Here is a 13651-nt window from a genome sequence, read left to right on the forward strand (position 1 = left end):
AATCCATTGATTTAAAGATTTATTTATCACAAATATTTATAAATATAATGCAATCTCATAATCAAGGTAATTGCAGATATTGCATTAAAGGAAATAAATGTAGGATTGCAGGAAAATAAAATAAGAGTATCTCATTAATCCACATAAGATCACGCATCAAGAAAATGGCAAAAATCTTAAATCATATTATATAATACTCTCTACGTCCCTCAAATAAATTCCTTACTTTTCTTTTTGGCTCGTCCCTCAAATAACTTTCATTTTTATTTTAGGACATTATCCCACAACTAATAATATCATTTATTCTTACTTTTCACCTTTTGACCACTCTCAATACTAATTATAACATATTTTCACCACTTCTAATATTAATTATAATATATATATTTTTTATAATTTTAATACACTCGACAATTTCATCTTAAAATATATCCCCCCATCCTATAAAGTTATTTGAGAGACGAAATGAGTAATTGGATGATGCAATAGTTGATATGTGTACCTAACCATGATTTTTGATGTATCAAACAATTATTCAAATGCGACTTTTGATGTACCTAATTCTTATTTAAAGTTAGGTGCATCAAAGATCTTATTTGAATAAGAGTTAGGTATATTAAAAGACGTGTGCATTAAGAAGAAAAGAGTAGTTGGCAATATGTGGTCCTTATATCTATGAGCGTGGGATCCACATATTGGTATATTTTAATATATCTAATTATATTTTATTATATTTGGATGATGTAGTAGTTGAATGTGTACCTAATCTATGTGCACGACTTTTGATGTATCTAACTATTGTTCAAATGCTAGTTTTGATGTATCTAACTATTACTCCTTCCTTCCGTATCATAAAAATATAAACAATTTGTCATTTTGAGTATCTCACAAATACATGAACATTTCCAATTTTGGTACACTATCCACTCCTCTTATTTTTTATCCATTCTTTTTATATTTATTCTAAAAAAACCCATCATAACTCTTTATAAAGTGAAATTCATTTTCCACTCATAATAACTCTCAACTAACATTTCTTAAGATCCGTGTCACTCGCAATTGTTTATGTTTTTATGAGAAGGATGGAGTATTTGAATAAGAGTTAGGTATATCAAAAGACGTGTACATTGATAGGATAGTGGTTATCAACATGTGGTCCTCATATTTGCATAAATGTGGGTCCACATGTTGGTAGATCCATAGTTTTTGCTTCCTTTTTTTTATTGATTATTTTTTTTGTCACGTCTCTTACCGTTTGATTTGGTACATTATAACATATTTAATACACATTTAAACCAATGACTATGATACGAGTTTTAATTTGATAAGTGATATGTAAAAGATAAATTTGAAATGAGTAAGTTATGATCATTTAAATTTTTTAAATTATAGCTCATAAGAGAATTGTAGTTTATATATATATATATATATATATATATATATATATATTTTAAGTCTTATTTTTTCATGTGAGCCTCATCATCCACTCATTAACTTAATTAATTTTTTCCACTTTTCTTTATTGATGGACCCCTTTCTCCACTTAATAAATAAACAATACTCCATCCGTCCACAAAGAGTGTAACACAATTACACGATTGAGCGTCCACTAAGAGTGTAACACTTTTTTTTTTAGGACATGATCCCACTTTCTCCTTTTATTTACAACCACTTATTTTTTTTGGCCTCACACTCCACTCAACCACAACCACTACCATTCATTTATACTTTATACACATAAAGTGTTTTCTTAAAATTCGTGTCCATCAAAAGTGTTACACTTTTGGTGAATGGAGCGACTACAATTTTTCTTAAAACTTATGCTTCTCTCCCTTAGGACAACGATTCGTGGACGGATGAAGTAATTCTAATATGGGACGACATAAATTTTAATAAAAATAATTATGAGTGTATAAATGATCTCATTTAAAAAATAATAATTATAATAATAATTGATTGTATTGTGAAGGAAGAATAAGATCCAGATACATAATTAAAAAAAACTATGAACAATTTTCAAAATAATAAAAAGAGACTTTTTTTTTTTGTAGACGGATGCGTTACCAAAATCCACATAAAATCGGCCCCGAGGGTATTTCCGGAATCCAGTCACTAAAAACCCACACACGCACTGGCAGTCCTCAATTTTACACTTTTATTACTATTTCAACAGCCCTCTTCTGCTTAGGCATTAACATCAGTTTCCCTTCCTTGTTTCCTCCATTTCATTTCTCACCTCCTTCAACCACCCCTCCCCAAAATCACACCAACTAAACCCCTCTGCGACCCCCCCCTTCCGCCGCTGGAGCTCCGATTCCCCAAAAATGAGCTCCAATTCCCTGGTCCCATTCCAGGATTTGAACCACCTCCCCTCCACCTCCTCCCCCGCCCCCACCCCTCTCATCGTCCCCAAATCCGAACCCAAACTCGAGCCCCTCGACGAAGCCCTACCTTCTCCGCCGCCGCCTCCTCCTGCATCGGCGGCGGAGGCGGCGGCGGAGCTCTTCTCCGATTACAATCGCCTCTTCGGTCTCTTCCAGTCCAACATTCCGGGGGTAATTCACCCAAACGGCGCCGTTTCACCTCTGCCAGATTCCCACCCCGATTCGCTCGCGCTCGTGTCCGTCCCTGACCCGCAGTCCAACCTCTCAAACGTCGTCGTCTTAACGCCACGTGGCGCCACGCGCAAGTACCAGGTGCGCTCCTCCGAGCTGGTCCGGATCATGGATCTCAAACCCGAGGACGAGCTCTACTTCCGCGACATGGTGCGGAAGACGCGGATGCTCTTCGACTCGCTGCGCGTTTTCGCGATTGCGGAGGACGAGAAGGAGCGACGGCGGGACGCGCTAGCCGCACACCGCCGCACGAGGGGGGACCTGAGGGCGGCGGCGATAATGAGGGAGCGGGGATTGTGGCTCAACCGCGACAAGAGAATCGTGGGGAGTATGCCGGGGGTTTTTGTTGGAGATGTCTTCTTTTTCAGGATGGAATTGTGCGTGATTGGATTGCACGGCCAGGCGCAGGCCGGAATCGATTATGTTCCGTCTAGCCAGAGCTCGAACGGGGAGCCGATTGCGACGAGCATTATTGTTTCGGGTGGGTATGAGGATGATGAGGATGCAGGGGATGTGATAGTGTACACTGGCCATGGAGGGCAGGACAAGAATAGCAGGCAGGTGGTGCACCAGAAGCTTGAGTGCGGGAACTTGGCGTTGGAGAGGAGCATGAATTACGGAGTCGAGGTGAGGGTGATTCGCGGCTTCAAATATGAAGGTAGTGCTAGTGGTAAGGTCTATGTATATGATGGGTTGTATAAGATTATTGATACTTGGTTCGATGTTGGGAAATCAGGGTTTGGGGTTTTTAAATTCAAGCTTATTAGGATAGAGAATCAGGTCGAGATGGGGAGTAGTGTGATGAAGTTTGCTGTGAGTTTGAGGACGCGGCCATTGGATGCCCGGCCTAAAGGCTATGTCTCGCTTGATTTATCGAAGAAGAAGGAGAATTATCCGGTCTTTTTCTTCAATGATGTTGATCAGGATCACGACCCGGTTTATTATGACTATCTTGTCACTACTGTTTTCCCACCGTATGTGTATAATCATGCTGGGAGCGGTCATGGTTGTAATTGTGCTGGGGGGTGTCTGGATGATTGCTTATGTGCTATGAAAAACGGGGGTGAGTTTGCATATGACTTGCAGGGGATTTTGGTGAGGGGGAAGCCTTTGATATTCGAGTGTGGGCCGCATTGTAGTTGCCCTCCCACTTGTCGGAATCGTGTGGCACAGAAGGGGGTCAGGAATAGATTTGAAGTGTTTAGGTCGAGGGAGACTGGTTGGGGAGTGAGGTCACTGGACTTGATCCAGGCCGGTTCTTTTATTTGTGAGTATGCAGGAGTTGTTCTCACTCGCGAGCAAGCGCAGATATTCACAATGAATGGTGATAGGTTGATTTACCCTAGCCGTTTTGCTGGATGCTGGAAACAATGGGGCAATTTGTCCGAAGTGTTCTCCGATTATGTTTGCCCAGAAGCTCCATCAGTCCCTCCTTTGGATTTTGCCATGGATGTTTCGAGAATGAGGAACGTTGCGTGCTACATGAGCCATAGTTCAAGTCCAAACATCATGGTGCAGCTTGTATTGTATGATCACAATAACTTGTCTTTCCCACACCTCATGCTATTTGCTATGGAGAATATCCCTCCCCTCAGAGAGCTGTCTCTTGATTATGGTGTAGCTGATGAATCAAATATGGGAAAACTTGCAATCTGCAATTAGTCCCCGTATTGTTAAGTTGGCTCGATGGTAAACTTGCTGGGGAGGGCTTGTGCTAAGGTAACTTTGTGAAACACACATTATTTTATTTTCTAATGTGCTTTTGCTTCCATATGTGTCCGTGAAATACTCATCACTTCTTTAAGCCAATTATGACATGCATTAAAATGCAAGTTAGAAATAAGGGAGACTCCTCAGTAAGAAGATAAAATTCATCCCCACAGTTGAAAGAATAAAAAGATGAGTTGTTTTTAAAAGATTGGTTATGCTCAGCAGATTTTATCGATTGATATTGTCAGAACCAATCTAATCCTATGTTTAAATTGGAATATCTAAGAGAAAATTGTGGTTTCCTTTACTAATTGTGTGATCTTGTAAATTAAGTTCTTGGAGGATGATGATGGAATAAAGGTGTATCTCTCTTTCCTTTTGGGGTTCATAAAGTCATTCCCTGAATTTCCTCTAAATACGGACAGGTTCTTGAGGGTTTTGGGAATCTATCCACCACTGTAACACAAACAATCATTAAGATGCTCTAACATTGTCTATTGAATTTTTAAGGTGCCTTTGGTAAAAAATCACAAGCCTCAAGGTTTGTCTAAACAGAGGAAACTTCTCCATCATTTGGCAGATTACCATGATGTCCCTCGTAGTATTTCCTTCTTTCAATTAGATTGATATAGTTTGTCCTTACAGAATGAACTACCCTAAAATTTCAATGGCACAAAACTGCTGTCCACAATCTAATTTATGGAAGTGATTAGGTGGACCTTGCCTAGCTTTGGACTATTCTATTCTTCTTTGTTCAACAACAACATGCTTGTACTAGAAGTGCTACTAGACATGCATACTTTATTGTTTGTTGTCGGTGATGCTGGCAAGAACATTTAGCTTTCTTTGGATGATACAGTCAATGATCATAAATGCTAGGTTTGTCAATGTGAGATAGTGTTCATACTTTTTCTTGGCGATGCTTAATGAAGATGAATATCTAGTTATCTCAGTAACTATTCTAGTATTTGTATCTAAATTTGTGTAGGGTTTATTAAATAAATTAATATTAATATTTTTGTGATGAACTAAAATGAAACGAAAGATGAAACATAAGAACTTTTGGAGCTCGATTCATGGGAGCACAACAAGACTTATTTGCCACCTTCTGTGATACTCTCCACGGAAATCTGAACAGAATGGTGGTCATCCTAGGTTGGGCTCTTCTACATATCTAATTAAACAGAGAATTTTGAGGTTCAAAATGTGCTTAGGGTACTGGATGGAATATGCTCAAACCCTATATTTTTAGGGTTTGGGGTGGGTGGGTGGGTGGGAAGATTTTCTTTTGATTTGCTAATGTCGAATAATCAACATCCTTAAGAATTCAAGACATCTCGATAAAAGTCAACAAACTTTGCAAAACATTTTGTTCATTCAGAAAATTTAATTCTAATGGGAAGTTAGTCTAAGCTTGATAAACTTCTACGTGATTCAACTATATCCCGATAATTTTTATTGGCTTTTTTGTAAATTCTTACAATCTAGAAGGGTTTAGGTGTTGCTGATACAAGGTTAATTTACAAGTTCAATTAATTATTTTTCTGATCTTGTCTTTCTTAGTGAGTACTGGCTAGGGAATTTAATGAAAAGGTTAATTTAGTCTTAAATAATGTAAGGTGGATACCTTTATTTATACAAGTTTGGGCTATAAACTTTCATAGGCCTCAAGAATGTAAAATAGTTTCTTTCTAATGGTCATAAGACATAACCAAACACATCAAACTTTCCATTGATAGAAACTTTTACCAATCATACTAGAGTGTGTGGAGAGGCAAATTCATGTCTGGGTGAAAAGATGAGGTAGAAATAGCTCTTATGCCCCATAAAGAATTCCTCACATCTTACTACTAGGCCAAGCATAAGTTTTGGAACCATGTCATAGTAGACACATATATATATATAGGTCCTATATTAGCAGTTAACAGTTTCATCGTATGCTTGAAACAATTTTCGTTAGTTCAGCTCTACGATAGAAGAGAACAGGCCCAGCCCAACTATTCTTCTAGTGCATAGTCAAGATGAGATTATCAAGATTAGTTCCTACACCCAATACTATCCCGAAACTGGATCCAAGGCAAAATTAGGAGAATTTAATATCTTTACATGACATAACCATCTTCAATGACTGAATTAGAAGCTTCATCATACACATTTTATCACAAGAAATGAGTAGTGGTTTTATTTGCTTGATCCTTTCTGGTTCTATACTGGGAATTACCTTTTCAAGTGTATTTTTTTTTTCCCCTGTTATTTAAAGCAGAGTGTTTATCACAAAATTGAATGTTGCACATGAATATGCATTTCTACTCTCGTTGCTCAAAACACATGAAGTTGCCCTTCAATTAATTCTTTTATCTTTCTCTTGTATAGAAAACGCTTCCACATGTTCAATGACGTAATCATAATCTAAAGCAAGAGTTATTATTAGGAAACATCTCTCGAATTTCCTTCCCTAATGGGGTTATTTTTTTACCATCCATACTAGGCTGTGTATAAGAGGGACCCGTGTACTTATCTATATAGTATATATATTTTGTTAGCGCCTACTTTTCCATACTTCATTAGATTGTTGATATACATTTATGTTCTTAGGTAAATTGTAATTTTTGTATTTTAGTAAATGATAAGGAATGTTTTAGGGAAAATCTCAACCTGTTAGGATTGAATTATAAAAACATACTATACTTAAATACCTCTTTTGGTTAGGTTCAATTGTGTCTTAAAGTTGTGGTTTACTTTATTAAATCATATATATATATATATATATATATATATATATATAGGGTGTGGATCAGGTAGATTCTAGTCTTCCCGTAGTGTCGTAGATCCCATGCATTTTTTGAGGAGATGTATATAGTAATGCATTTTTTGATAACACATATATGTACATATTACATATATGCAACAATGTGTTTTAGGTTAATGCATTTATGCGCTTTTAAATTTATATATGCATTTTTGCGAATACATATATGCACTTTTGTGTTCAACATCATGCATTGTTAAGAGGATCTACGATACTACTATATATATATATATATATATATATTATGTGGCTTGTCTTTAGCTGATTCATGCTTAGTCTAATTTTCTTGTGTTCTGTATATGACAGCACAAGCAAGACATTAAACATATGCTGCTTGGCATGTAAATAGAAGATTCCTTCACATACATTTTGTGCTCGTTTTCTGATGGATGTGGAGGTTGCTGCTGTTTCCCGGCCTAGGAGATTGCTGCTGGTTTTTGTCTTGACATGTTTTGACCTTGCAGCGCACGATTATGCAAAATAGTAGAAGAAATATGACTACACAGCCGAAGCAAATGGTCCACGGTCTACTCTAGATAATAGAAAATCTTCGGTGAGATTATCCTCTTATCATCAGCCTGTATATATGAAATTCTGACATGCATGTTCTTGTACAGGATATAGGTGTATGTTCATGGATAATTTCTTCATCTAACGTCTAATCTCTTAACGAGCTGTGGGAGCCATTTTTTTTTGTTTGTAACAAATCCGAGGTTCCCAATTTTTGCATTGTACAACTTTATACACCCATATTCCTGATATGTAATTGTCATTTGCTTGCATACTAAGTTGTTAAGGCACTTCTGTAAGTTGTAGATGATGATGATGTGTGTGTTTTACTTATTTTTTATTATTATTATTATTTTATTGTTATTTTTTTTAGGAAAGTTGGTAGATGATTATTCATCCATAGTTTGTTTAACTGAGATTATCTATAGTCTGCTTGCAGTCTCATCCATGAATTTGGAACTAAGGTTTTTTTATTACATTCTTCATCATGTCTGATTAAATTGATTATGGTAATGGCATTTGAATTTTGTATATACTCAGTATTATATTTGTTGGAGGTGTTTGGCTTGAGTGATAAATTAATTTAATTTAATCAAGTGTTTAGTTTGCATGATTTAATTTGTAGTAGACAACTTAACCCGCATTCTCTAATCCTATCAAATTTATCTATTCAATCTATCAAATCAAACGCTTTCGTTGTGTATTCTCATACCATTTTTGTGGAGGACGTTTGGTTTGATGGATGGAATATACAAGATTGATAAGATTGAGAGATGATTAAATAATTCACCAAACTTTGAGGTGATAAATAATCATTAATTGGATCATTAGAGTGTGAATCAAGTCATTCATTACGGATCAAATTTCGCCTTGCAAACAATACATCTCTATCAAGGCACTGTAAGTGTAGACATCAGGACTAACATTTTGTTCCATCATGAATTCAATGAGATTCTCCACCTTCTTCACCTTCCCCTTCTTGCAGAGCATGGTGACCAACACGTTAAAAGTGACATCCAAAGAAATGCTACACATCAGGCAAAACGCCTCTACCCATCATTCTGTGCAATAGATTTAACGCGTCTTCAACCATTCCACCCTTACAAAAACTATCAATCACAACGCTGCAAGCATAAGGATTATCATTGTATCCCTCTTCTGCAAACAGATCAAGATAATCACACGCTAGGCGAGCCCTCCCCACTTTGCAGATCTCATTAGTTAGATAACCAATCATTACTTCCAAAGGCTCACAGAGCCTATAATTATCAACCAACAGCTTCTTAAACGGGTTTCTCAGCCTCAACTATCCTATCATTTAAAAGAAGCCCTTTGATTAGAGTAGTAAAAATCGCAAAATCCGGTCTGTAACCGAGCTTCAATAAGCTGCAGAATATAGGAAATCCGCAGTGTACCTGATTGAGAACGAAGTAACAATTCATCGCAATATCAAAGGTGTGCTCGTTTACAGGGGAGCCCCACTGACGCATTTCGTCGAACAGTTGGAGGGCAACCGTATACTGCTCCATTTTCGACAACGATATTCAACAATTTAGTGAATTCATGAACATAAGGCTGCGTTTTCATTCCTATCATTACGCGAAACAAGAACATGGCGTCATCGACGGCGTTTATGCGACTGAAATCTATTACCTTACCACTGTAACCGGTGCCATTGAGATCTGAATGGATGAGAGAGCTTAGACGAGTGAGAGGATCCTGTTTGCCCGTAATCGGGCCACGAATCAGAGCTTCTGAAGAACCCAATCGCCTTATTCTTCAAGATTTTCTGAAATGAACATTGTTTTAGTAATTTTTTCTTGGCGGAATCACCCATACCTGGATTTACTGGTATGTAAGCTCATTTTTTTATTATTATTATTATTATTTTGAGACGTGATTTTTCAATTATTATTTTTGTTCATTTTTAATCTGTCTCTAGTTTTCTTTGGCATTCTTGCCATTTGTATGATAGTCCAAATACACTTTTTGGAGTTAATTTGGTCAAAATTCAATAAAGCCATTTAATTAAAATATTTTGTTTTGCGTGGTTCTTCAGTAAATCTTTTTTTATTCGAAGAAATATTTTAAGCAATCACTTTCTGGAATGAATCTATATTATTTTAGTCAATTATATACTGTATAATCTGTATTACGTAGACTTTGCCAAACATATGAAAATGCATTACTTTTTTTTGCTGTAACAAATACTCCCTCCGTTCCACTAGAATTGACACTTTTGAGCTGAGCCCGAAGATTAAGAATAAAAGGTTAAGAGTGTAAACTAGATAGGATTCACTTATTTTATGCGTGTAGAGAATGTAGAGACCACATACCATTTTAGAAAAGTGTCAATTCTAGTGGGACAAAAAAAAGGCAAGTGTGTCAATTCTAGTGGGACGAAAGGAGTATAATTGTAAGTGTATGTGTATTATATATATATATATATATATATATATATATATTTTAAGATGTGGTATTGGGTACACCCTGATGTACCGTATAACCGGGTTATACCTTCACTTAAACCTTGACCCGCACCCTGATTTGAACCCATATTCTGACCCAACGCATATAAATAATACTAATATTTTGGATACGGATTAACCCGGTTGTACGATACACCTAGGTGTATCCAAGATTTTGTGTTTGTTTAATATAGTTTTTTATTAAATAGAGGTTTTTTATAAAAAGAAAAAGAAAAAAGCCTTTGAAAGCACAGTAATGCAGACTAGAGGCTCGAGACTCGGAAAGGAGCTCGTCAAACAGGAAACAAAGCAATAAGCGATTTAAAAATCATTCAAAAAATCGTCCACCTCCATTTCGTCCGACCAACGGCCTGTGGCGATATTATTCATAACACGCAAACTAGCACTTCCGCTATGATCAATGACGAAGTCCCCCGGCTTCTGACCCATTTCCTCCGCATTTCTGAGGCGGCTTTTAATGCTATCTTCCTGATTCTGTGGAACGCGCGGACGTTCCATACCTTTTGGAGGACGTCCCCGTCGCTTAGGCGGTGCTTGCTCAACAAGCATTTGCATTCCTTGGCTAACCTGCGCCTCTAACCGACTGATACGACTATCAATATCTTCTGGAGCAGTAGTGTGCGAGTCTTTGCTTTGCCCACCTAAATCACCATCCAGTTTTTTAGCCTGGTGACCAACCAACTCTCCAGCTTGCTCAGAATTGCGAGCTTCATCCAAATCAGCAGCAGCTGTAACAATCTCAGTCGGATCCCCAGCCGGCGTCTCCATCTCAATTTCCTCGTCCACCTCGTCCTCACTACCAGTCGTCTTATGAAGCTCCTGATCAACCGAAACCAACACCGCTGCCTCCGGCTCGTATAACGCTCTCTCCTCAGAGCCATGATCGTCAACCCTCTTGGAATCCAGAACTAGGTTACTGCCAGCCATCTCATGGCCTTTATTCTGGAAATAATGCTGCTGCACCCCCGTCGCCAAATGGCTAAAACTAGAAGTGTTCTGCTGTTCCCCCGTTGTTTGCACGATTGGGGCAACATCCTTCTTGCCCTGCTCCACAATGTGCCATTGTTTATGAGTCACCACACCAGACTGATTGTTAGGAGCAGCCGTCAGATTTTCCTGAATAGCTACCGGCTCCACACGTCGCTTTTTTCGACATGTTTCTTGAGAATGCCCAGTTATTTTGCAACGACGACAGTAAAGAGGCAAATTTTCAAAGACAAATTCAACATGGAATGATGTATCCTCACCATCAATTAAGAGAGTAGAAGGTAGATTTTGCGACATATCGATTTCCACAAGGATTCTAGCGAATTGTCCGAAGTCACGTCGTGCCGACGCTCCATCGATCTTTAAGGGGTGACCCAAATATCTGCCAATTCCAGAAATAACCTGTGGGTTCCAGTATTCTATCGGCAGATAGTGTATGCGAACCCAAACGTCCGCCAAAGGGGAATTCTCTTTGAAAGGATCAAAATTTCGAGTCCATTCACGGAGTCGGAGGAGCCCTTTTGAGAGCTCCCAAACTGTCTTTCCCTTTGCTGTAGCCTTATCTTCAGCTGTAGTAAATCGGAGAGTGAAATAACCTTTTCCCAAAGGAATTAGTTGCCAATCAGAGGCTAAACTCCATAATCTCTGAAGCTCCCACTTTAGTTCCATAGTTGATCTCGGTTTGTCTCCTTTCTGAAGAAACAAACGTCCTGTCAAAGCAAATTCAAAGGCCTTAATCTCCTTAAGATATAGATCCTTCGGTATTTTGAGGGAGAACTGATCGCCCTCCTTAGTAGGCCGCAGATCATGAAAAATGTGAGCAGCCAAATCCTGTATTTTCACCGGCTTTTTGCCGGTAGCCTCCGCATAAGAAACTCTATCGTCATTCTTAGGGGAGATGCTAACGATGTCGGAATAAGTGAGAATCTGGGTGGATTGCTTATCTGTCAGATTTGAAGAATTACCAGAAGATCGCATTCCGACGGCAACCGCGTCGGAATCAGTACCCGACCCCCTGGGAGGCAGACGCATACCATGGGAGAGATCAGGTTTAGTTCGAACAGCAAAGTTGGAAGAAACCGGGGGAAGGTTAAGACCCCCCTTGTCTCGACCGATGATCGGCGAACTGGTGGCCATCCGCCGGAAGGGTGAGTCGGAAGGGTGGGGCGGCGCGGTGCAGATGCAGGCGGCGAGAGTCTTCTTTTGCGATGGGAAGGTGACGGCTTAGCCGTTGCTGGGTGCGGTGGCCGTGAGATTGAGAGCTGGGAGCCGCGGTGCAGTCGCGCAGCGAGATCCGAGATCTGGGGCAGGCGGCAGCGCGTCTCAGCGGCTGTCGCTGCTCCTCCGGCGCGGTCGACCGGTGCAGATCTGGAATCGCCTCTCTCATCTCTTCTGCTCTCACGCCAGCTGCTGCTCCGGAACGCCGGCTGCTGCTCACGGAGGAGGTCGGAACCTGCTGCACCGGAGGTCTGGACTGGTCGAAGCCACCGAGAGATCGCCGGTCAACGGAGGCTGGGAGGCGCGCTGCTGCTGCCTGCTTGGCGCTTGCAGGTTGCAGCGCTTGACGGGGAGGTCCGAGGCGGCGAGGCCGTGGCCACGAGCTACCTGAGAAGACGCGTGTGGCGTCGGCGGCGACGGCCGAGAGAACGAAAGTCAAGTCTGGCTGCGCAGAGCTTTCGCTTCTCCGCGTTAAACTGAATTAATAATGATTCCCTATTCCCTTCGCACTTAATCGTGTTTGTTTAATATAGAATTGCAAGTGTATGTGTATTAATCTAACATTAGAGTATTTAATACTTCATCTGTCAATGAAAAAAATTTCTATTTTTCCTTTTTTGGATGTTCACAAAAAAATTTCCTACTTATTTTTGAAATATATCCCATCATTTATAATTATTTACTTTTCATTTCTTCACAATTCTCAATATTAATTATAACACAATTTGTATGTAACATTTCAATTTTCTCAAAAAAATTTGTATGTAACATTTCAATTTTTCCATGTCTCAAGTTCAGGCGTCAAAATGCCTACGCAGCTAGTCAGCATGATGTGACATTTTTGGAGTAACTTTTTTGTCAGTGTATACGTCAAAAACATTACTCTTCTTCATGTTAATTTTCGCTTTTTATTACAATAATAATTATTCTGAATAATTTACATTTTTCATTAGTCCTGCCTGGTAGTGCAGCGGAGGGAGCGAGAACAACGATGTACTTATTTTGGTGAAATAATTATTATTGTAATAAAAAATAATTATTGATATAAAGAAAGTTAATGTTTCAAAACATTACTTTTCTTCGCTTCCATCACTACTTTTCATCACAATAATAATTACTTTAAATTATACGGCCCAGGCCCGTGACCTACACCCCGTGCCCAGATCCATGCCCCACCCTCTACCCGACCCGTCTGATGTATACATTCAGCTTGACACCAGAATTTGTAAATTTTTTGGGGTTAACAATACTTCGTTCGTCCACAAAAAATAGTTCTTAAAGGGGACTACATATATTTTGAAAAAAATAATTGA

At 38.9% G+C, this 13651-nt stretch overlaps 1 protein-coding gene and 1 long non-coding RNA gene across 3 annotated transcripts; one reads left to right on the forward strand and one right to left on the reverse strand.

Moving 5' to 3' along the window:
* The first annotated feature begins 2128 nt into the window (after positions 1-2128).
* Positions 2129-7916, forward strand: LOC130991789 (histone-lysine N-methyltransferase family member SUVH9-like). 2 transcript variants are annotated; one of them, XM_057916189.1, is made up of 3 exons: positions 2129-4334; positions 7441-7687; positions 7752-7916. In XM_057916189.1, exon 1 carries the CDS (start codon positions 2325-2327, stop codon positions 4275-4277), a length of 1953 nt encoding a protein of 650 aa, XP_057772172.1. In that variant the 5' UTR covers positions 2129-2324; the 3' UTR covers positions 4278-4334; positions 7441-7687; positions 7752-7916. The 2 variants fall into 2 exon arrangements, with proteins under 2 accessions (XP_057772172.1, XP_057772171.1); XM_057916188.1 differs by having other exon boundaries at positions 7441-7916.
* Positions 7917-8477: 561 nt separating this feature from the next.
* LOC130991953 (uncharacterized) lies at positions 8478-9764 on the reverse strand. Its single transcript, XR_009091207.1, has 2 exons — positions 9060-9764; positions 8478-8955 (listed from the first exon to the last, which is right to left on the reverse strand). It is a non-coding gene; the product is annotated as an uncharacterized LOC130991953 (long non-coding RNA).
* Between the last annotated feature and the right edge of the window lie 3887 nt (positions 9765-13651).

The sequence above is a fragment of the Salvia miltiorrhiza genome, chromosome 7, assembly GCF_028751815.1.
Source record: "Salvia miltiorrhiza cultivar Shanhuang (shh) chromosome 7, IMPLAD_Smil_shh, whole genome shotgun sequence".
Classification (NCBI taxonomy): Eukaryota; Viridiplantae; Streptophyta; class Magnoliopsida; order Lamiales; family Lamiaceae; genus Salvia; species Salvia miltiorrhiza.